Raw genomic sequence first — 24773 nt, 5'->3', positions numbered from 1 at the left:
TTGGCGGTGACTGCTGGACAAAGGCGGTATGGCATACATGAATACACAACAGCAAAAAAAAAAAAAAAAAACTACTTGCACTAGTAATAATTATTTGGACTTATATCGCACCTTTCATGATACCCAAGGTCACTTAAAGAAAAAAAAAAAAAAAGAAGGGGGAAAGGGGAGTGGGTTAGGGGACAAAAGGAAAAATAAAACAGACAGGACACCCAATAACAGCCAAGAAAATTTGTATTTTATTAATATAGTCCGAAAGAAGCTCCATAATCCATGGAAACATTTTTTCCCGGTGCATGTCCTTAACAATCACATTCTATGAGGAGGAAAAAAGAACAACATTAAAAGCCACAACTTTGTATTTCAGTTACAGACATTTTCCTTAATGTTTTTTTTTTTTTAAAGTAAAGAGAAAGGCAAAGGCAAAGTACCCCATTCCCCCACCCACCCTCCTCCCCTTAAAAAACAGACAGCCTTAAAAGACATGGGCTTTTTTTTTTTTTCAGTACAACCCACAGTGCTTTAGCAGAAGGATAAGCGCTCATTGGTTAAGGATTACACAGCATGGCGACGCAATGTAAAGTTTTGCTAAAACATTAGATGATAATGATAATAATGAGTGGGGGTGGGGGGTGTTGGAGGAGAGTGGAGGAAATTAGAGCAAGAGACAAAACAAGAACAACCCAACATTAAACCCTGAACCCCAGAGTCTGGAGTCGACAAACGGACGCAGTACATCAGCACCGTCTGGACTCGTCCCTCCCACTTGTGCATAGATCATGATCCTTTAAAAACCAGCTTTATTCCTCCACTTCAACCTGCCTCTGAAAACCATCTGTTACATTTTAAGAAATCTCTCTGCTATTGAAAACCTGTCACAGAAACAGACATGTTAACAGATTTGAGAGATGATTACGACAATAACAAAAACAAAAAACCTTGCACAATGCTCCTGAACTACAGGAAGGAAAATTAAAGAACAAAGTCAAACATACAAATGCATTTTTTTTTCTGTCACTGTCTTTCTGATAATCAAACCATTGATCATTTTATTTAAATGTAAAGCAATTTCTACTTAGATTTCACATGTAAAGCACGCCACTTTTTCAAAGTTGATTCTCAGTCTTATTTGGTAAATATGTAACTTGCTACAAACTTTTTTGTTGTCGTCTTTAACAAACAAAGGTACTCTATATTCTGTTAAACTCATAACCTCCAGTGCTCTCTTGGAGTTGAATTGTTTTCAGTTACATTTTTTTTTTTTTTTCACACAAACATTAAAACCTAGAAATGATGGAGTTGGTATCTGGAACCCTGGCCTTCCTGAGACAAAATCCACATCTTTTTATGAGTGTGCAAGATAGTGAGCAAACTGTGTCGCCTACAGAAAACATAACATCACAAATCAGTACATACAGAGATAGTCCGTCGACACTGAAATTAAAAATCGAAATATGACAACACTGATCAATCCCAGAGTTCTGAAAAGTAGCATAAATCTTCATTTTGCAAGATTTCCATGTCCATATTCGATGGAAGATGAAATTTGTCCATTTTTTCCTCAACATTCCTGTTATAAATTTCTATTTCCTTGAACTTCAGATAAATGAAATGCTTGTAAACGACAGGTGGCTTTTGCAAAAAACAAAAACAGAAAAGATAGGCACCTCTGAAATGAGTTGTAACAAACTCACCTCCCACACTTTTATCCCTTAACATTTTCTCCATGAAGTTAACATAGGGATTACTAGTCCTTCTACAGCTATCTATGGCCACAGTTCTTTTTGTTTTTTTTTTTGTTTCAGCTTTTATAATTTTAAAGTTTTTTTTTTTTCATACATTTTCGTTTTTTTAATTTTTTTTTTTTTTTTCAAATATAACTGGAACAAAATGGTGCAATACTCAATGATAATCCTTGTACTGGATTATTCCACAATAAAAGCCACTATAAGGTAGATAAACTTTTTACAGATAGAATGAAATAAAAATCCATTAAGTCCTTGAGTAAACATGTACACGTGAATTGTCACCATCTCCCCTCCGTACTTAGACTCGTTTATTTACGATTAGCTGAGTGAGGGGTAGAAGACACTCAGTGCAACGTTAGAAGATAATAACATCTATCAGAATAGTTTTTGACAGAACGACCAAAAAAAAAAAAAAAAAAAAAACCAGACATGAAATATAACATACTGAGTGGAACATAACAGCAGGCCATGTGCCCTGTACTCACAGTTTTTTGCGCACACATTCATACCGACATCTGACTTGCAAGCACACATCTAAGATGACTTTTGCATTTTTTTTTCTAGGATTTTGTATTTGTAACTTAATGCAATACATTTTGATATCCTCTAAAAGCCCCTAAGTGTACCTGTCAGATAGAGAGAACAAAATGAATTACTGACTTCACATTACGTTATTGGCGCTCCATGATTCAAGTATTTGTGTTCAATATTTCGTTTTGTTTTGATATGTTTGTGATTTTTATCAACTGGGTAAAATATGCATCAAACCAGGTGATTCAGGTTGGGCTTTTAGACAGGCTAATTAACAAACAAATACATATATACAGTACAAACACTTCAATGTACTGCAATATGTTATTAAAACCAGAATGTGCATATCCAACGCCATTTCTGAAAGACGTAGCTTTCATTCAATCAAGTAACAGTTTACACCCAAAATTCTTTCCTTCGTATCACTTATTTGCGGGAAAAATACATATTGCTCATTTTTCAGTTGTATTAAACCAAGACCTTTCAAACAAAAAAATGAAACGTTTCAGAGGTTACGATCCAAGAAGTCTGAAGAGGTGATACCACACCGTACTAACAGCACATATATAAATATATATATATATACATATATATATGTATGTGTACAGTAGTGTATACATATATACTGTTATCTAGAACGGAGCTGTAGAGAGGAGAGCCTCTCGATGCTGGTGCAGCATGGGAAACCCCCTTCACTGTCAGGGTTCTCCAGTTAGTACAGGATGCTGGGAGGTCCTCGGCTATTGGGTCTGTCTGAGCTTGGATCAAGGCAGTTACAGAAACAGGCAATAGTGATTTTTGCTTGTGTGCTGCAGGACTGCAAGTCCTGAAAGGTAGCCTTTTCCTGTTTTCTTGTTTACTTTATTTTTTTTTTTGATGTTTTAAATTTTTTTGTTTGTTTTTTAAGACTTTGTACCTCTTGAAATGCAACCCTCCCCTCGGTCCCGCTGATGCAGAGCGAGGAGAGTGAGGCTGATACAGTGGGCCCAAGCCATCTGGGTCTGTGGAAATGTACAGTTCAGTGGGCCCGCTTTGAGCAGGACACAAACATAAAAACGAGATAAATACAGCATCCACAAAAAGGCACCCCGGCCACCAGTCCACTCCCTTCGATGGCGGGAGCAGAGGCTGATGACTGGAGACGTTTCAGCTAGAAGTGCAGAGCATTAACATATTATAGATCTTTTTTTTTTCCATTTAGATTTTTTAGCATTTTTAAGATTTTTATGTCAAACTTCATAAAAATGACGTTAAAATGCGATTTCATTTTTGGTTTTAAAAAAATATGTACCCGGGATTACCCATCATCAACTGTGCACTGTAGCAAACTGGAACCCCCAACTGAGTAAAGATTTTCTCCTTAACATGGGGTATTCCCCACAAAAGCATAAAAAAAAATCTCAGTCATGTAAGGGTGTGATGCTGCCGCCCATTTGTTTGATCCCTCCTGTCCCCCGCTGCACCCTCTGCAAAGTTTAACAAAGCTCCTCCTGACAGGAAACACAAGTGCTAATATTGGCACATCAAGTTGGCATCTTTTACATGCGATAAAGGGCCCCCCAACGTAGCGACAGGCCACTTTTTGAGAAAAGGATTCAATACAACCCCTTTTCCTTCCAATTAGGATTAGGTTTCGAGGCATGAGGTCTGTACTTATAGTTGCGCAGATGGCCTTATAATTTAAGACTATGCTCTCACAGTAGAAAGGACAGATACGGAGAGCTGCATCTCATACTTGGTATCATCAACTCCCCTACCCTGAGATCAAGCTGGACAGAAGTGTCTTCAGCGCAGAGAGAAAAGGCCGACCTTGGATAAAGTGTTCGGACTTTAGTTTATGACAGTGTTCTGGTGGCTTAGCCTGACGTTACAGAAAACGTTGGCCATTCTGAAGTGTGAACAGGAGTGCACAGGGATACGTGTTAGGGTGTGCCAAGCTCTGGGAGGAGTGCTCATTCCCAAGTCAGGTTTGGCGTGCTGTAAAGGGCCCCAGCCTCTAGTTTTTTTTGCATAGAAACAGATACAAGGGCCTGTTGGTGCCTGGTCAGGGGAGGGCTACTGGGTCTGGATGAGGAGGTGATGGAGGAGGAGGTTACAGCGTAGCAGCTAGGCAAAGGGTAAGGGGGGACAGCCTGCGGGCAGGTGGAGCAGCTTGGATCGACCAACACCCACACCCCTGTCTGAGACACCCTAATTTTTTTTTTTTTTTTTTTTTTTTTTTTTAACACATCTCAAGATACTACCTGGAAGTACTACAGAATACTGTCAAACACAAAAGCATGATCAGTTAAAAACAAATAGACAATCAATGACGGTCTGTAGTATTGATCCTCGTTTTGCATTCAATACACAGGATGAACATACAGAGGCACCGCTGACCAAAGTGTTTCTGCATATGAACAGTGAAGGGCTAGTTCAGCAGTTAGTATTTTGTATACCACTGCATGTAGACAAACACGCTGAAAAAATAAAGTCAAATGATCATAAAAAAACAAATTACACTGGCAAAAATTCCAGAAATATGACTATTACATCTTCCAGCTAAAGTGATCTTTGTGTCAAAGAACTGAGAGATGGGGGAGGGCAGGACAACGGCAGGGTGGAGTGGTGGCGGGCCCTTGTCAGAGATGCCGTGTGTGGCCAAAGAGCCGTGATTGGCCAGCCTCAGAGGAGCCGTTTCCTAGCCAGACTGAAGGAGAGTCAAGTGGGGCTCGGTGCCGGGCCCAGGAGGAAGTGCTGTGCTGTGGGGCTGCCGCCTGACACCCAGAGGACCACAGCAGAGAGGCACTCAGTGGACACTCCCCCTCCTCACCCCACTGTGACTCACCCACCGGCTGACTGCGTGGCTGGCCAGCGGGTGTCAGAGACAGCTAATGTTGCAAGTCTAGTGCCTCTAAACAGAACAAGGCTAAACATTTGGAGTAACAGTGATATTCACTTTGATATTGTAAAAATCAGACTGCAGTTTTTTCCCCAAAGTCCAAAGGTACATTTCAGTTTAGTTTCCCTTCATCCTGCTATCAGAGGAACAACGCCGGACACATTTCCAAGGAATAGATACAGTACATAAAGAGCAGTATTTTTTTTGTCGTTTTCATGTTTTTTTGCTGCTCCTTTTTTGATTTATTGGATTGCAGTTGAAGCAATTTGCTCTTCATAAGTGCTATGATAAAACCCTTTGAATTTATAAAAGTCTTAGTCTCTTCTGTTTGTACAGTACCAAACGCAAGGAACACTCGTAGGTCTACTGCATTAGGAGAAACCCCTCTTATTTGGTATTGTGCCAGATACCCAGAACCATCCAATTCCACTGTGGATTCAGTCTCTGTTGGGTGTGGCTGTGGCACGCAGAGAGGAAGTGTGCATTGTTGTGTACCCAGTGTCACTTTTTAGGACAGTTTGCTGCATGCACAGCTCAACGGCTGCTTCTTCCTCTTTGCAAAGTTTTCCCAACAGTTTCAGGGGAATTGGTGGCCTGGAGGAAATCCAAGTTTTGACAAGGGGGTAAGGTTTTTGAAGTTCCAAAGTCTTTTGCTGCAATCAGCAACAATCCAACAATGAAAAAAAAAACAAGACAAACAAAAAAAGAAAAACAAAAGAGAAACCAGCTCCGGTGGACAGAGTATGGACGGAAAAAGGTCTATGGTGTATATTGCACAATGTAACTGTCATGAAATTGAATTTTTTTTTTTCCTCCAAAAAGTGGCTGACCGTAGAGACTGCTGGACTTCATGACAAATCAGAAATGAGAATATTCAACAATGCACCAGTAAGAAAACTGGTTTCCAAGTTGAAGATGACCAGACGGATCTGGATTTGCAGACGTCAATGATTAGGTGCCACCGGACAAACACGCTCATGTGTGGAAAATGGAGACACGCAGCGAGCTTGAAAAATAATCTTCTCTGAGCTTATATGTTATGGTAATTACCAAAAAATGCGCTTGGATTTTGACCTACAAAAAAGAACATTTACCAACTGTATCAATCCCTTTGAAAAAAGAAAAGGAAAATAATTAAGCTGATGATTGGTAGGGCCAGACGCGTGGCCAGGCCTTCTTACTGCCCAGTGACAGAGCTGGTCACCAGTCATATCCTGTACCACTTGCTGGCTCAGAGGTGAAAACTGTGCAAGATTTCAGCTATTTCTTCAGTTACAAAACAAACTTAAAAAAAAAAGGCGGCTTGGGAAGGACCTGGGCCAGAGAGCACTTAAGGCTAATATTAGTGCTGAGAAACAAACATTAACATAACTAGTAAAGGTCTTTGAACCACATCATTGGCCATGGACATGCTGGGAATGGTCATTTTAGGTCTTATTTTGGGATGATTTTTGGGGGGGGGGGGGGCAGGGAAGGGAAAAGGAAAGTCTCAGATGGCAGCTTTGATTGCTTCTCCTAAAAACACTTCACACAGAATGTCATGTATACTCATGGAAAACCAAAAAACACTTAAAAGGTTTCTTTGTGTTGCGTCTCATTTCAGTTTGTTTCATATGATGCATTTCAAAAATACCAAGGGAAAAAAATTGCTTTTTTTCCCCCGAAAAAAACAAAACAAAAACAAAAACAAAAAAAACAGAAGTAAAACAGAAGGACTGGAGTCTGTAGTCTGTGTGGTTGGGACCCCGGCCTTCTGATTTACAATTCACAGTTCAAAACAGTTCTAACTGATACTGATTATCGCCACATGATTTGCTTGGGTTTTGCTCCTGTTCATATTGAAATTATTTTTTTTGTATGTTTTGTTTAATCTCCACCCCACCCTCCACCAATGGCTTACATGACATGGTGGTGGTGGTAGGTTGGTTGGTTGGTAGTGTATCGTGGCATCATCCTACATGGACTCCCCACTTAGCAGGTCACCAGGCAGCAGGGTGTTAATGGGCGTGGGGCTCCCGATCACGCGGGCATCTTCCCCACTCGGTGGACCCCACAGACTGGAGTACTGGGGCACGCCGCCCCACAGCAGGTCCCCGCCGCTGGTTTTGCCTCCACTGCCACCGCTGCTCCACTGGCCAATAGAGTGGGACTGCGCTGCCCCTCCCATCCGGTTTTGATTGGTTCCCGGGTTGGCCTGCCAGCTAGTGGTGTTCGCCCCTAGTGACTGGCCTTGTGCAAAGAAGCGGTTCACCTCCTCTTCACCGGCAAACTCAGCCAAGATGGTGGTGTTTCCAAGCACACACCTTCCAGAGAACAAAGGGAATCATTGGTCTTCAATAATTTATCATTTCTAATAAATCATTTAGATTACAGCTCAGCAATAACACAGTAATAATGGGATAATCAAGGTCTGAAGTGAACTCAGAAAAAGGCCTTTACATATTCTGTTACAAATGACCTGAAACCTAAGGAGCTTACCATTTAAAGGGTTCTAAATTATATGGAGGCTTCTCTTTGTAGATATTTGTGTGTGTACGTGAGTTTGGTTGCTACCCTATGTGTAATCTGATTAACTGTACTACTGCCTATCTTGGCCATTACAGGGAGAGAAGAAAACAAACAAACAAAAAAAAAGACTATACATATATATATATATATATATATATAAATACCATCATCATACCAAACTCATCATCATATTGCCATTTCTTTATCAAAAATTCCACTAATTTACATATTTTATTGTTTTTATCCTTGGTTGTTTTACCCAGGTAAACCCACTGATAGCAAAGTTATTACTGTTGTGATTACACGGTTTTGCTGTGTTATCATCACTCATACCCTGCTGCTACTATGCGATTGCTGAGCTGTGTAAACTGTTAACAACCAAAATTCTTAATAGCTAAAAGTCAGCTGTTACATATCTGACAGGTTTATAAGCAAGTAGAATCGTTTTTACAGGCATGATCATGCTATTATGCTTTTTGTACAATAACCACATATTCTGCTGATGATAAACAAGTGGGTCATACATCTTGCATTTTGTTTCCATGACAACCAGCTGCAATGGTTTCCACTACTGGCAAAACAGAATTGGGGGCGGCTGTTCAATATTTACAGTGCGTCCCCAGAGTGACTCTATTACATTAATCACTGCAGTATACTAGTACAGCTGACAATGGTGTGACTTCCCATTTCATTCTACATGACAAAGTCCAAAATAACTCTGCATTCATCACAAAAGTTGAACTGTAAATCATTAGAGTGGGTTTTCCCCACGTGTTTCCCATTTTCTGTCTTAGCTCCAGTAGCTTCCTTTGAACATAAGAAAGGCAGCGGAAGTAGAAATCTTCCAACTGTTAATTTGAGCTTAAGAAAAAGACTAGCTGATACTTACATGTGCAGAGACTTCTGGGCCTTGGCGGCCTCATCCTTGGAGCTGTAGCGTACCACGGCGTTACCCTGGGTCAGGTTGAGGTGGAATGTGATCAGGGGGCCGTGCTGCATGCACAGGGTCCGCAGAGTTGAACCATCAATCTGAAAACAAATGCATGCAAAAAGATTTAATTTAGTTACCGATTACATACATGACTTACTTCCTTCAGTCAATGTCCATGGCAGTATCTTTCCATAAAACATGATGATTGTAGCTTCAGTTTTGCAGGAATCAGTTGTAGACCTGCAGCAATTTCTAGCTTGTTCTTTGATTTAATGAAGCATAGGGTACATACTTGTGGGGTGAGATTCCTCAGCACCAGCCAGCTGCTGGTCCTGTTGGAGCTGTCAGTACTCCACGTGGTGCCCTCTACAACAGAAATGTAGATACAGCCAAATATTATGTATTAGTTTAATTAAAAGACATTTCACAGTTCATAGTCAGACATGGTTATCTGGTGCAGGACTGTAAAAGGATCTAATCCTTAATTCACATTAATATGTTTGCATGTGTTTATAATGTGAGTGTCACATTTCCACATTAAGAGCAAGTTTAATACAAATCTATAATTACTGGGGTTATACATAACAGTATGTTACCAACAACTCCTTCTTAAATGGTGGTGGTGTTCTTCAATTGCATTCTAACAGGAAAACAACAGAAGAATATATTTTGTTTTTAAGTCAGCTAGAGTTCAATGAATCAAGACGTTCAACTGACTTCAACTTATATTCAGACATGAATCTTATCTACTTAACCAACACAAGACCTTCCTATGTAAGATGTCAAAACAAGGTTAAATGTTAAAGGTTTTAAATGTTGGGGTTGATCTGTAAACCTCAAAATGTCAGTTAAAAAGGGTGTGTTCACAAAGCAGCGCATACTGAGCACAACAGCAGACTGACTACCACACCTCTGCACCTTCAGTTGTATCTGTGAATGTGCTATGTATCACTGACATACCAAAATGTGTTGCTTTCATTTGGTGAACGTTGCCTTTGATTTGAAACAATAATGAAGGTTCTTTGGTCAAAGTCTTTGATCATAAAGAACCTACTTGTGCTACAAGCCACCCAGAAACATCATGTTTCATGTGAGTTCAGGGACAAAAAATTTAGTTTTTTGACATATTGTCTGATTTATAGACCTGATACTGAGGATTACTGCACAGATATAAGCAACATAACTTCCTGACTTAGAGATGCATCTCATGTATAGAATCTATTTGGTCTGTCGACTGGAAAACTGACATTTTGTATCAGTATCACTGATATGCAGATGAAGATGATGCATGAAGGAAAAGTGGATTGAATTAATTTTAAGCAAGTCCCATGAATTGTTAACAAAAGTGCTCTGGAGGAGAGTTCTTACCAGAGGAGTAGGAGCCACTCCAGCCTTGGGCCAGGCCCAGTGAGTTTCCACCCCAGGTGGAGGAGGGTTTGGTGTTGGTGAGGCCTGGCGGTGGTCGGGAAGGGGCTGTGGTGCTACGTGGCCCCTGGGGGACTTTCCACAGCTCATGAGACAGAGAGGCTTGGCTCTGGGATATAGGCCCTGGGGACCAGGTAGACTTCATATCAGACAGTTTACCTTTACATGGACAGAGAGAAAAGCAAAGATAAGGAAAAACTGAGTTACAGATGAAGATATAGCGTTACATGTCAGGCTTTTAGATTCACTTATTGTTTCAGCTTTTACCACGAGAGCATCAGATAGCCTATGGGAATCCATTATTAAATTATGCCAAATATTTAATAAAGTGCAGTCTGTCTAACTTAACTATTAGTGCTGTAAAAGGGAATTTGATCTGAAAAAATGACAAAACACACATACAACCATTAATCTGAGAGGAAATCGTACCTACTGTTCTATAATTTAATTTATAGAACACCACCACAATTTCCTCTAAAACATTTCATGTATCACTCTGCTTTGTTCAGTGTAAACACTACTTGCCCTCAACGATGCTGTCAACATAAACGGTTTACATTTACAAATGACTGCATAAATGACACATTAATAAAATAGAGCTAAAATCTTTAAAGGCACACACAGACAGACAGACAGACAGACAGACAGACAAGACACACACACACACACACACACACACACACACACACACACACACAGGATGTGCACTAGCGTCAAGACCAGCTGGGTGAGGCTTGAGTTTGTGGTTTGGGTCAGAAGAGGAACACATGTTTGATGGTAAAATTTAGGTGCAGCCTTTGTATAAGTATCTGCAGGGGTGTGGTCTACAAGCACCAAGGGAATAGGTTAAGGTGAGGTCAGGGTTTGGGTAACAATTAGGATCAGCGGGGGACCGAGACAATGTGATGTCAAGGCTCCCATTTGAGAGGCTTAGCAGGTCCACACATGGAAAGGAGGGTACTCTGGATGTGTACCTGAGCTGTCTCCATCAGAGGACGACAGCCTGAAAGAGTTTGAGTAACCACTGACTGGCCAGTCGCTGCTGGTTGAAGGCAGAGAGCCATTCTGAAGTGGAGGAGCTGGGGAAGTGACTGTATTTCAGTCGAAATAATGGTGGTCATACCAAAGAAAGAGGGGGGAAAAAGAACAAAACTTTATGTGAGCATCAGTGAAAGCATGTGATATTTCAACCTGTGGGTTCGAGAATCAACACTCATGTATGTGTATGTTCACGTGTGACTATCTACAGCATCATTTCAGTGAACAGTTACTCAACGTTTTAACTGATATTTGGACGCTTGTTTCAGTTCATACCTCCATTTCTGTCCCGAAGAAGGTATCGATTGACATCGTGGATGTTGGTGTTGATGGTGGGACCACTAGGGACACTGCCAGGAGTCATGTTTGGGTCATTCTCAGGGTCGATGTTCTGAAGACCCTTCCATGGTACACCTGGGCAGAACTCTGAGAGAACCAAACAGAGGAATGAGTCAGGATTTTGTTATAACAATAAAAAATTTAAGCCATAAGTTTGTACTAAAATAAAAGATATTAATTTAATGAGATTTTTTTATTCTCAAAAGCCATATGAGGTGCTGCTGTTTTCCTTGTTATTTACTTTATGAATAGGCAACTGTTAAAGTAAATACTGAATGAAATGTGCAGTCTTAATCACTTCTTCTCACATCATAGGAAGAACTGCTTGCACTAAAGCTAAAAACAGGAAAACCACAAATGATTTCTTAACAGTGGCTGATTCTGCACATACCAAGAATAAGCTGTCCTACCTCCCCCAAAACTAACAGGAGAGTGAGAGCCACTACATAACTCACCTGGAGGCCAGTTAATGTTGGTCCCATTGGAGATCTTTTCATTGGGGCTCTTACCCTGGCCCCAGCTGTCTGGGGTCACCAGGGGGCTGGTGGGGGACTCAGAGTTGGACATTAGATTGTAAGGGCTGTATGAGTCTTCCAGCTGGGGGGGCTTCCCAGGAGGGCCCAAGGTAGAGGCAGCAGATATGGCACCTAATAAGCACACAAAGTACAGATCAGTACGTCTTTCAATATAAAAAGGGGATATAGGGTACTTTAAGTGTTTGTATGCTGTAGATTGCTATCAGGACATGAGCTAGCGCAGTGCTTCTCAACCGATGGGGTGCGAGCACATATGGGGGGGGGGGGGGGGGGGGGGGTCATGAGTGACAATGTTGTTCATGTGTGCGGGTGCGTTAGCGACTACTGTTGTACGTCACAACATTATAAATCACTCGGCACATACTCCCCCTGCTCACGGATTGATGTCCATGAGTGGGGGGAGCGCATATCGTCTTGGCACATCGTCCCACCCACCCACCCGGTTGCAACTTCATTTTCGGGGGTAGGAGGTAGTCAATCATAAGGTGAATGGAGCTCACTTTCTCACAGCTTTATCTACAGAGCTATATAGCCCACCTCATCCTTGTTATATAGGCCTGTCCTGATACTTTTAGATTAATTGGGGGGGGGTGTCATCCAGCACATCACCCCCCCCCCACCCCACCCCCATACTTGAGCAGAACTGTATCTTCTTACCATCATACAGAAAATACATAAGATTTTTCCCGTTAATGTCTAAAACCTGTTTCCTTTACATTACACATGACTAATGACTCTGCAACAGCAGAAGTTAGCCAATGACAAAGGAAGTATTGACAGTGTTACAGAAGGAGCCAGTTGCCGCTATGTCACCAAAAATTACACCATCACAGAACATCATACAGGCACATGACGGTGGGGAGAAAATTCTCTGTGTTCCAAAATGGAATAAAATAGTGTACTTAGTTAAAGATCTGAAAGAAAAGCATACAAAATCTCCATATAGCTGAATCTTCAAATATTAGAATTTAATACAGAAACCAAAAAGGCATGATATTGGGTTTTTTGTACTTATTTATTTACTGCACTGAAAATACTGGCAGTAATTGGTTAATTTTCAGTCATTCTGTATTGAATGAATGAACTGTATTTATCCGTATTTACTTAATGCATTTTCATTTGGAAGTTGGGAAAGGAAAAAGCAGGGTAAAATAATGCAGATTGTGACAGAGGTTTAGGGCTTTGAACGGTGTGTAAACATGTGGATACAGGTCCTATTTGGGTAAGGAGGGATTACGCAGGTCATATACCAGGGCAATCTCTAACAGCCCTCAACAGATTGATGTAGCTTAGACTGAGGGAGCTTTGGACTGATCTGTTGGTGCAAGTGGGAGGCAACCTGACACCTCTTTAAGTAAGTGTTACTGACAGTGAGATTCTGAGTTGACAAGAAGCTTGCCAATGAAAAGTGTGAAAAAAACCCTCAACAAATTCAGAGCAGTTTAATGATATGTCAAGTGTTGAGAGGCAAGATGCAAGTGTCAGCAAACTAGCATCAGCTATGTGTTTTTCATCAGATAACAAGTGACTCCACAGTGTTATCCTTCCAATGAATGGCTGAAATCCCCAACTTCTATTAATATTTTATTCCTCTAGCGAATACAGTTCATCATAGAGGTGTAAAACAGATCTTAGCTATCATCCTCTCACATTTTGAGTATTTGTATGCATCCCTCCTGTACAGATAAACCCTGTTCAATTTTAATAGTTTATCTTTTCAACTTACCGTGTTTATTGAGGTTGTTCTCCATGTTAGAAGAGTTGCCAGAGAGGTTGTCCATGGAGTTGGAGTGTGTCCACTGGGACAGGCGGGACTGGGGCTGAGGGGGCTCCTTCAGGGACAGACCCCCAACCTCCATGCAGTTTACATTCATGTTTGGATTCAGTCCAGCTGCACACACAGAATGAATTTAGTTAGTAGTTATCCTATGCACATTTGTCAACAATGTTTTTTTCAGAAACAGAGACTTTGTCGTTTGGATTATGCCAAATAGTTTTTTACTAGCCCATTTCTATTATTGTTTATTCTTTACAAGGATCCTGGAGCTGAAACATAATAAAACACCAAAATAAATACATATTATTCTTCCCTCCTTATACGATTATAAGGATATTATATCTTTAAATTTGTTGTTTAGACAGTAAGACCATAAACTGCAGAAATGCTGGATTTATCAGTCACATACTGTGCTGTGTGTGTGAATTTTGTACATCAATGAATTGTATCAATGAGAGTGTTTCTTCAAGGGCTGGTGAGTACGCAAAAACTAGTTTTAGATGTCTACACTCACTGAGAGGATAGGTGCTGTAGGCGTTGGGCGAAGACGGTGGCTCTTTGGTGTGCAGTGTGTCAGAGAGGCCCGGAGCCTGGTGGGGGCCTGTGAAAGGGTCCAGGGTTGATTTGCCGGAGCCAGGGCCTCCAGCGGGGCCACCGGGGGGATGTAGACCAACAGAGGAGGAAGAGTTGGAGGAATGAGAGGGAAGTTGCTGCTGCTTCATCAGCAGCGCCTGGTACAGCTGACGCTGGTGCTGCTGGATCTGCTGCTGCATGTTGGTGATTGTACGTGCAACCTGGGAGAAGAGAACCACTGTCAAAATGATGTTGGAGGTTTTGTAAACAGAAAAGATGGCAAAAAAATCTTAATGTGATAATAATGAAACGAAAAAAAACTTGTGAGCAGAGAGTGAAAGGGCAGAAAAGGCTGACAAAATATTTATGTGTGCACTGACAATACCAAGGTTGAATAAACATAGGGGGAAACAATATTTTTGTGCATGAATGGTATGATGAATGAAAATGTTAAGAATGTTAAGATGTTTAGAGACTTGGAGACCCAGCGTGAAAGGGTTATCAGTGTGACTCTGATAATGAGTGATACCATAATTAGACCTCTTCCCTTCTGATTGCAGTTATTTATAAACAGATATCCTCTTTTTTGAAGATAAAACATTTTCAAAAAGGGAGGAAAACGTTTTAGGAGAAAAATACCTGTTGACTCACAATCAAGGAGAAGTAACATTTTCTCACATCGGTGTGCTAATGCTTAGGCAACTCCTGATGCAATAATGTTTTCATCATATTCTTGTTGTTATGGTGTCATGTGAGCATTTTAATATTTGTTAGAGGAAACAAGAAGTTGCGTCTGGTGTCATGTGGGGTTCAGAGCAGCAAATGAACAACTTATATGATCATCGTTTTGGTGACTGAAATTGTTTGTCGACTCACTTGCTGCTCTTGTTGTCTAATGGGGCCGGAAACATTGCGTTGTGCCTGCATCATCTGCTGCTGGATTTGTAAACGCTGGTACGCCTGAAAAGAGGGAGCAAAGAACAAATGTGAAAAAAAAATAAGAAAAAGAAAAAGTAGAAATACCATATTCTCAATTCTGTCATTAATATCAGAAGACAGTTTAAATGACATCAAGACCTCACAAAACCCCTGCAATGTTTTGGTAATCTGTGCTGAATTTGAGCTCCTCTCCATTTGGACAAGGGCTGCCCTAAGTCCTAAAGCATGTGCTGTACTAGCAACACACAAAGAAATGGGGAATTTGACTCACCATTTGCAGTTGCTGAAGTTGGTACAACAGGGTCATTTGTTGAGGATTTATTGGTGAGGTTAAAAGTGCAGGGTTCAGACCAATGTTTTTTGCTGCAAACTGCAAGAGCTGTGCTTGGACCTGGAGGGAGGAGGAAGAATGGGGATACAGAGAGGAGAGATGACAAGTCAGTCACAGCAAGTCACAACAAGTGTGGAAGAGCAGCTTCTGGCAACGCAAAACTAGTCAGTGCTGTATGCATGCAAAGAGTACGGTACAGTTAGAAAGGGCCTGACAGAGTAGTTGTGCAAAGTTAAGATAGGCAAAGAACAAAGTTTTCACAATTTTATTTAGCACATACACACTTCAGTGTACAGACAGACTAGTTCATAATAATACTTTTCATATTTTTAGCTGTCAGTTTAAGAAAAACTAGTACAAGCAGCAGATACAACCTGGTTTTGTCCTGCTTTGACCTGACACACACGACACATGTGTCATGTTCACAAACCCTGGTGTGTCCATCTACCTGAGGGGAGAGAAACTGAGGCACTTGAGCACGTAGACTAGGCTGGGAGGAGCTGAGAGGTGGCACTGGTGGCTGAGGAGGCTGCTGCTGCATGGCCCGGGTTTGTGCTGCTCCACTACTGCCAAACATTCCACTGGGTATCTAAAACCAGAAGTCAAAAAGCTACACTGACACATCTTCACAACATCCTCATGGTTACTAAAACCATTTAGTGTATCAATATGTCTAAATTGACAAAAATGTGTATGTGATCTTTCTATTCACAGCTACAGAATTTGTCAAGAGTGAGGTCAAACACTGAGGAGCAAACTGTCAGGTTACTGTGAAACTGATGGGATCACTGTGTACCTGAATGAGTACTTGAAAAAAAAGAAAAAGAAAAGATGAAGTGCATTCAATAGTGCAGCTCTGGCTATGGTATTCAAAGCCCAAACACTTTCGAATTTTATTTTTCAAAGCATTGGCACTCAAGGTCTAGTCATCACTGATTCTTGTGCACTAAAGCACCAAATAATATAAATCACACTGAGTGAGAGCTGTCAGCTTAAAATGTCACTATTAAGATTTTTCAAATATCACCTACATCAATTAGAATAAGCATCATTAACACATTGCCTGCGATGGAGGGCTTCCTTCTTTCTTTACAAAGAGGACTGCTTACACAGCCTTTGTTTGGGCTTCAAGGACAGAGCATAGTTTTTCTGGGCCATGGCTGCCTCTGGGGCTGATATTTGATAGAACGCACAGTAACTATCTGGTTTCAATGGGCACTTGAGGCAAGGTCATACACACACAAGTGAGCAACAGAAAAGAGATGGGTAGAGAGAGCTGTGGTAAAATGAATTCAATTTATTTAAAGTGCCCTTGCTGAATTATATACCTTTAAATGCTGAAAGTAGACATTAAATTGTAAAAGACACGCGTTTGAAGATATATAAATCTCTCTGCTAGCTAATATTCATGTGCAAAATATTTTTAATATATTTTTTTTTTTACAAGATACAGTTTGCTGTTTCGAGTACTTTGTATGCATTACCTGTCTGTTGTTCAAGTTTTGCATGGCCAGCCCCGGGTTGCCCTGTCCCAGACCCTGCCCAGGAAGGCTACTGTTGGCCAGGGGGTGCTTCAGGCTGGGGGAAGGCAGAAACGGTGATGGGGGAGCATCATCTGACAGAACGACATCCTTAGGGAGGGTTAAAGGAGACAAAAGAAGCAAGAGTTAGAAGAACAGCATATTACACATAGATAAAGAAAACAGGGACAAAGTTAATGAAATTATTTACTGCTAGGATTAAACCTTAATCCTGACAGACTGAAACAAAAGCAGCAGTGCCACGATGCACTTCTATTTTGCTACTCATTTCCATTTACCTTGTCAAGAAACGTGGTGCGGTCGGAAGGGTCTTTGGAGAGTGCAGAGGGCCGACATACCAGGGGCTTGTTCATGCCATTGCTGTAGTCAGACATGCCCATGCCCCGTTTGTCCAGGTCCGTCTTCTTCTCCAACAGGGCACCTGGAAGCAGATAAGAAGTGAACATTACCTATACTGAAAACAAGACAAACTGCTGTGTGAAATCTGTTTTCAATATTCACTATATTACTTCTGTTCAAGTAAAGATGTGTAGAATGAAGGGTCTGTCTGACTGATAAGAGTCTTGTGTATATTTCTATCAGAAACAAAAAGTCACACACTACACACGTAAACCAGTTAACTTACTCATGGCCTGGTCAAGATTCATGTTGTTGCTCTTTAGCGCCTCCTCAGCAGGGTCTCTCTGTAACACAAATATGTTCATTCATTACATTTATTTCCAGCTTTGATATTTTTTCCAAATTTCACAGTCACATATTCTTTTTAAGTATATTCCCACCATACCGGGAAGCCCATATCAGTGAGCTGTTTGATGAGACGGTTCATGATCCAGGCCTCGTCTGGCTTATTGCCCATCTTGCCCTGATAAAATACAAATAAGACATTACGCACTCTGTCTTATACTGGACATCCACTACATGACTGTAATATTTGCTATGAAGAGCTGCCAGTAAAATGATAACAATTAAGCATGTGCTCTGACCTTGCTTGGGCCCTTTTTGGGCCCATTGCCCCAGGAGTTGCAAGACGAGCTGCTCTCCTGGGAGGTAGGACTGTTCCACATGTCTCCATCCTCAGCGTCCCACTGGCTGGTTGACATACCCATCTCCTCCCCTCCATTTCCCCAGCTATCTTGCATAGGTTTGGGGCCTGAGAAACAGATAAAGGTAAAGAAATGACTGAATGTTAGAAAAAAATAAAATCATAACAAGGATGGTAATCTGAGTCTGACACTGTTTTAACATGTCTACCTCCCTCTCACAGCCTGAGTAGCTTGTAATTTTAAACCTGACCACTTGGTGCCACTGTTGCCATTTGGTAAAATGCACTTCACCACTACGTTTCATACCAATAGCACAAATAACCAAGACCTAATGAGGTATGAAATTGCTTTAATCTGAGCATCACTTGAATAGCACGAACAAAAACCTTCAGAATTGGCACAAATGCAGAAGGTCTGGAGACATCTCATGCCTGAAGATTTGTACTGAGAGACAACAATCACTCAAACACTTAATACCATTCGTGAGAGACTCACAATGATTTTTTTTTTATTGTGCATCTGAGAATATTCTTCATCTTTGTGTGTTACCTGTCTTGCAGGGTGCAGAACCTGGGGGACCATTGGCTCTACCATAGGGTCCAGAGGGCTCGTGCCCACCATCTCCCCATCCTCCAACTCCCCCTGGAGGCTTTCCCCAGGCAGAGGTGCCATTGTCCACAGTTGATGTTGGAGCTGCTGGCTCTCCCCAGGCAGGCTCTGGCTTGATCTGAACACTTGGAAGCTCTCCCCATCCTGCAAGAAAGACGTGGATGATAAAATATGGCTTTTCTACATTTTTCTAAAAAAAAAGTCCTCATGATAAACTGCAGTGAAATGTAAAATGGGAAGGCTAACAGTAACATTGACAGGTAAGGTAGTGTCATGCATGTCTATAAAGGGCCTTTCATGGCAGCGCTGTCCCTACAGCAGGAAGTCATCAACAATCCCACTCTGCTCTGCATGAGCATGTGCAAAGGAATGTGAGGGACATCTGTCAGGTAGAAGCTCTTGCCTGTCAGATGCATCTGTCATTGCCATTCAAAGAACTTATTTCCTCTTCTCTCTCCATCTATGTAAATTGGCTTTATTGCTGTTTCAAACATGTAGCCGTTTCCAAAAGCGGCATATCATATGGTCTTTAAAACCACTTTCATCAGTGCAGTGCAAATGGCAAACAGCAGGGGGCAATGATCTCATTCATAATTAAGAGGCTGAGCAGACTGTCAAGCTTTCAGTCTCTCCCAGGTCTATGATTTCCTTTTGTCTTCACAAAGTACTATTTGATGTGGAAAAAAATATTTCAGGGCACAGTCTTTCTATTGGATTTCCTAAATATACATCTTTAAGGGTGTTTTTATTTGTAATAACAGTCCTCTTGTTAAGCTTTATGTAGCGCCATGCTTAATTTGGTTTACTATTGCGCAGTTTCAAATAAAATGAAACAAGAAATTGAAAAAGTCTGATCTCGAAAACTTCACATTTCAGGCTTTGAAAAACTCTGAATTACCTGGGTTGGCAAGGGGGGGTCTACTCTGAGGGCCCCCGCCTGGATGTGAGGCTCCACCATTTGGTGATCCATTGTTGTTTCCATGGTGTTGCAGGTGAGCTGGGGGCTGGCTGTGATGGGGATGGTGGTGCATGTGATGGGTGTGATGGTGATTGTTGTTGCCAGGACCAACAGAGTGATTGTTATTGTTGGGCATAATTATTCCACCATTCTTATTTGGTGGTGGGCCACTGTTGCTTGGGTTACTATTGGGATTATTGCGATCCCACATGTTGACAGTCTTGTTGTAGGTGTTAGGATCGCCCCAGGTAGATGTTCCATCATCAATCTCCATCTTCCTGCGGATGGAGGGAGGGGAGGGCTCTTCCCAGCCAGTTGGCTCCATGCCCTGGTCCTGTTTGCTGGCATTACCCCAGCTAGATGTGTTCTGCTTCACAGAACCAGGACCACCCCAAGAACCAATGCTGCCACCTCCCCCACTGCCAGTGCTACTACTGCTGCTTTCCTGGGGCTTAGAAGAACCCCAGCCTCCCTGCACTGGGCCATTGGTACGTGAGGTTTCCCCCCAGCTACTGTTATTCACAGCAGGGGCTGGCTTCCCCCAGCCACCACCTCTATTTCCTCCTCTAGGACTTTCTTTCCATCCACCACTCCCTCCATTCCCACTTTCTCCTTCCCACATACTGCTGGAAGACCCATTGTTCTTGGCCTCTGCTTCTCCCCAGTCACCTGTGCTGGAGCCATTGGAGCCTGCATTACTGTTGCCCCAACCATGGGAGCTTTTTGGGCCCTCTCCCCAGTTAGTTGGCTGACCTTTTGTCAAACCGTCATCCCAGCTGGGTGACTTGTCTTCTGAACCCCAGGATGGTGTGCCCCCGCTTTTGGAACCATTGGCAGGCAAAGGATCTCCCCAGCCACTAGCAGTGCCATTTGGGGCTTTGCTGTGTGACTGTGGAGGATCCCCCCATCCTGAACCAGTCTGGATGGGCTGAGGGGGAGGGGCTCCCCAGCTAGAGGATGCTGAACCTTCACTGTCACTCTTTCCCCCAGACCCAGGCCTTTGACTAGGGCCAATATTAGGGCTGATAGTTCCTCCATTGGTGGGTGAGGGTCCACAAGTAGAACTGGAGCCCCCTAAGTTGTCTGAACTGCTGTTGCTCTTCCCATCATCAGGGCTGGCTTCTTCCATCTCCCAGACAGTGTGCTGTCGAATGGGGGTCTGTCCCCAGCCAGAGTTGTTCAGCACCCGGGGGTCCAGATCCTGTCGGGGAAGAAGTGGGGTAAACTCCATGCTAGAGGATCTGTCTCTGTGGTGTGATTGACCCTCACTGCTGTCCCCACTACCCTCACTTGCTGGGGCTGTTCCAGGCTGCTGGCCCCACGAGCCAAGCTGCTGCTCTTGGCCTGAACCAGAACTGCCTGCATCTACTGAGTCCCAGCCTTTAGCATCTCCACCACCAGAGGATTTCCCCCAGTCACCCCAGCCACCACTTCCATTACTCCCACCTCCACTGCCTTGGCGGCCCCAAGCAGAAAGACCTCCAGAAGGAGTTGAGTCCCAGCCTGAGTCCTTTGGGGAGTCAGCTGCCTTGGTTTCTCCACTACCCCATACAGAGCTGCCAGTTGTGTCCCCATTGAGCTTGGATGACTCAGTGGGTGACTGGCCTCCCCAGCCAGTTAACCCATGGATAGGGCTCATAGGCTCCTGAGCTTGCTGCTGTTGCTTAGTGTGGTTTGGTCCATCAGTGTTAAGGTTAGCAGGTTCCATATTGAAAGACAAGCTTGTATTGGTTGAAGGATGCTGTTGATCATTTTCATTAGCATTTATCATGCCAGCCCAACCTCCCCCGCTTGTATCTCCTCCTCCAAGGCTCCCATTTCCCATGTTTCCATTACTATTAATACCTGGTGTAAGAGATGAGGAGTTGGACAACCCATTAGGGCCTATACCACCTCCACCACCATCATGGCCCAGAACAGGCCAGGCGGATGGATTGGCATTGGGATTGAGGTTCAAGTTAAAATTGGGAGAGCCCCAATTATTGGGAGCTCCTACTCGGCCACCATTCATACCATCTTGTTTCCCATCTGAGCCCCAGCCTCTGTTCCCAGTTAAGGTGTTCGCTGACCCAGGTCCTGTCATCATGTTATTGTTAGATTTGAGAGAGGGGTAGTGGGCCTGCTGGCCTGCGGCACCTGCGGCCATACTCAGAAAACTACTACTACTAGTGGTAGTGACAGCACCGGTGTCTAGGTCGGAACTAGCTGAGCCCAAGGGGCATTCTGATGCTGCAGGGTGGCTGGGGTCACTATTGCGGCTGATAGAGGGCCAAGCTTCTGTGTCACTTCCGTCAATAATCACTTTGTCCCAGCTGTTGGCACTGGAGGGGCTGTCTGGCAAAGATGTTCCCCAATGAGAGGTCTCATACTGGGCACCCGGGCCACTCTGAAGGGATATGTCTAAAAAAAGAAAGAGCAAAAGATGGATAAGTCAAAGGGTAATATATATAAAACATCAAAAAGATCGGTTGAGAAAGTCAGTTAGGAAGAGTTTAAGAAAAGAATGGCTCAGTCTGACAGACATTTGAGTGGTAAATGGAGTAACCTATGCAGCGAAGACAAAAGACGAAAAAAATGGAATAAAATGAGAGACTTTAAAAGGATGGATGGGGAGGAAAAATAGATTAGGTTACACTGAAGAACATCATGTAATACAGATCCTGTTAGTTTCCTGAACCAATTTTATCTTCTTGGTTGGTTGCTAGCTATCAGACTTAGCGGGATGAGATGGTCACACTTGCACGTCTCACAATCCAACACATAATCAGAGTGCACAGCCAAGCGTGCATCAGCTATGCTATATCCATATATCCCTGCCCTGGTGCAGTCAGGCAAAAACTTGCAGTGAGATTGGAGCTCTTGCTTTCTTTTCTTCACCCATCCATCTTTTGTTCTTTTTTTTCCCCTCACTTAACTTCCTCTTCCAAGTCGTTTCCTCTTTCCTCACTCTCTAGTTTGGGATCTTGCGTTCATCTCTCTCTTTCACTGCCCTTATCTTTTATTATACCACCCCATCTCTCTGTCCATGTCTCCCTTCTCTCTCTGCCCCCTCCTTTTTCTCACCCTTTAATTTCTCCCCCTCTCCCCTCTGCTCTCCTCTAACACCCAGCAGTGAGAGGCCCATCCGTCTCCATCGTGGCATCACTGGCTGGGGCTGTGAAGGGAAGCCCAAGTGGAACGCTGCTCATTTATTGGAATGAAACCAGGACGACTTCTCATCCATCACTCCCTATGCTCCGCCGAGCTTACTCCTCCTTCAACTGCGCAGCACTAAGGAACCACAAACCACTTCCTACATCCTTGCATGAATTTGTGTGTTGGTATGCACTTCAATGCCTGCGTGCACACACACACACACACATATATATATATATATATATATATATATATATATATATATATATATAAAATGTGAGAGCTTGGGCATGTGGGTGCCAAGATCAATCTTCAACTAGGGTCTGCATGTAAATTATTTCCTACTGCTTAAAGATCTTTAAGCATGATCTCCAAATAGCATATGGACCAAAACACAGCTTTTCTAACAATTCTCTAATCGACATGGAATCTCAAAGAAGCATTTCATTAAAACACAAAAGCAGCCCATCAGAGGGGGAACTAATAATAGGCTGATTCAATGCTGTAAAGGGGTAATCAATCAGTTGGAGGCAGCTAATCAATGATCTTATTAATGCTAGTGGGTGAGAGCTGGGAGGCTATCGATCCAGCATGCAAACATCCTAACCAGTAGGCCAGCCTTGTGTAATGGGCAAAAAAAAAAAAAAAAAAAAAAACAGTAAGAACTGTGGCAATGTTTCTCACCACTGCACAGACCAGCTAAACTAATAAGTAGAGAATTTCATCCAGCATCTTTTGGGAACCAATGAAATTACAGTAGCTAATTAAAAAATGTATGCACAAGAAAACTCAATATTTATTTTGGCTATTGTAGTTTTCCAAAATGTTCCACGCTATATTAAATATAATACTCTAGTTAATTTCTTATGCACACATAGAAGCCAGTGGTTGAAATATGAAACACTGAACATATGAAAACAGTCTGAGAAAAAATAAACAATAATATACTTGTGCAGCTGCAATATATGTGACTCACTAACTTTAAATTTTAAGACCTGAGGTATATATATATATATATATATATATAATTTAGCTGTCTTATCTTGCCCTACTGTGCTATAGGCTTTCATCATGCAGGAAATCCCAGAATAGCTAAAACTTACTCATCATCAGTTAAAACCCAATGGTCAAAACCCTCTGATCAGATGAGTAAATGTCCATTTGTCTGAGGTGTGTGGACATGTACAAACACTAGCAGATATGTGGTTTTGAGATACTACTTAACATGCTACAGAGTGGTTCTGAATGCAATTTTCGCCTCAACACACTTATCTTCACTCCCCAGGCAGTCTTATCACACAGGGTCGTCAGACTAATGGCACACATACACATACAAGTCTGCAGCAATTGGTTGCACATACAAAAAGAAACCTACTGAAAAAAATTACTGCAAAATAATTGTTTCATAACTACATGCGATGCCAATTTATTTTCTCAAAGAAAGTTGTTAGAACAAACCCTATGTCACTGTTGACAAATAAAGCCTTTCAACATGCTTTTCACGAGTTTTCTATTTCTACAGATATTAAAACAAAGAGTCAGGCCAAGGTCCATGGGTGTTCACAACATCAAATGTTCATGGCTAGAGGACATAAAAATCTGGAGGAAAGTGCCTTGTCCATCTGTTGCATGTAGGTATTTTCCACATGGGAAAAAGCTTTTCACATAGTTCAAAATTCTACTCCAGTTTACTCATGTGCCATCAGTTATTCAAATATAAGATGAAGTTCTTTTATTTTTGTCCATGCGTTAATGAATCCCTTTAAATCCTATGATTGTGTTTAATTCATTAGGAACATTTTGTGCAGCTGACTTTCACCCGCTATCACATCCTCTCTCTCTTTGTCTCACAGGCTCAACAGCAAATTTTGTTTCCTGAAGAGCATAAAATAGGTCACATGATAAGTTAATCAAAATCTGGAAGCAGTCA

General features: G+C 42.2%; 1 protein-coding gene across 3 annotated transcripts in view; it reads right to left on the bottom strand.

Moving 5' to 3' along the window:
- Positions 1–216: 216 nt before the first annotated feature.
- The window catches only part of tnrc6c2 (trinucleotide repeat containing adaptor 6C2), a 52405-nt gene continuing 27848 nt past the window's right edge, over positions 217–24773 (bottom strand). For 2 of the 3 annotated variants that reach the window (XM_030137524.1, XM_030137542.1), the window contains 19 exons: positions 19649–22108; positions 18691–18894; positions 18082–18248; positions 17883–17960; positions 17724–17781; positions 17377–17519; positions 17042–17188; positions 16006–16146; positions 15498–15617; positions 15164–15247; positions 14229–14508; positions 13664–13828; positions 11857–12048; positions 11339–11488; positions 10999–11115; positions 9968–10183; positions 8892–8965; positions 8558–8697; positions 217–7463 (listed from right to left, as the gene is read on the bottom strand). In XM_030137524.1, coding sequence (XP_029993384.1) covers positions 7115–7463; positions 8558–8697; positions 8892–8965; positions 9968–10183; positions 10999–11115; positions 11339–11488; positions 11857–12048; positions 13664–13828; positions 14229–14508; positions 15164–15247; positions 15498–15617; positions 16006–16146; positions 17042–17188; positions 17377–17519; positions 17724–17781; positions 17883–17960; positions 18082–18248; positions 18691–18894; positions 19649–22108 — 5285 coding nt within the window. In that variant the 3' untranslated portion in view covers positions 217–7114. The remainder of the gene's footprint in view (positions 7464–8557; positions 8698–8891; positions 8966–9967; positions 10184–10998; positions 11116–11338; positions 11489–11856; positions 12049–13663; positions 13829–14228; positions 14509–15163; positions 15248–15497; positions 15618–16005; positions 16147–17041; positions 17189–17376; positions 17520–17723; positions 17782–17882; positions 17961–18081; positions 18249–18690; positions 18895–19648; positions 22109–24773) is intronic. The other variant, XM_030137534.1, reaches the window with a different exon arrangement.

This window comes from Sphaeramia orbicularis, chromosome 1 (genome assembly GCF_902148855.1).
Source record: "Sphaeramia orbicularis chromosome 1, fSphaOr1.1, whole genome shotgun sequence".
In the NCBI taxonomy this organism is placed as follows: Eukaryota; Metazoa; Chordata; class Actinopteri; order Kurtiformes; family Apogonidae; genus Sphaeramia; species Sphaeramia orbicularis.
The sequence above is the reverse complement of the archived record's forward strand: the minus strand, read 5'-3'. Positions and strand labels throughout refer to the sequence as shown.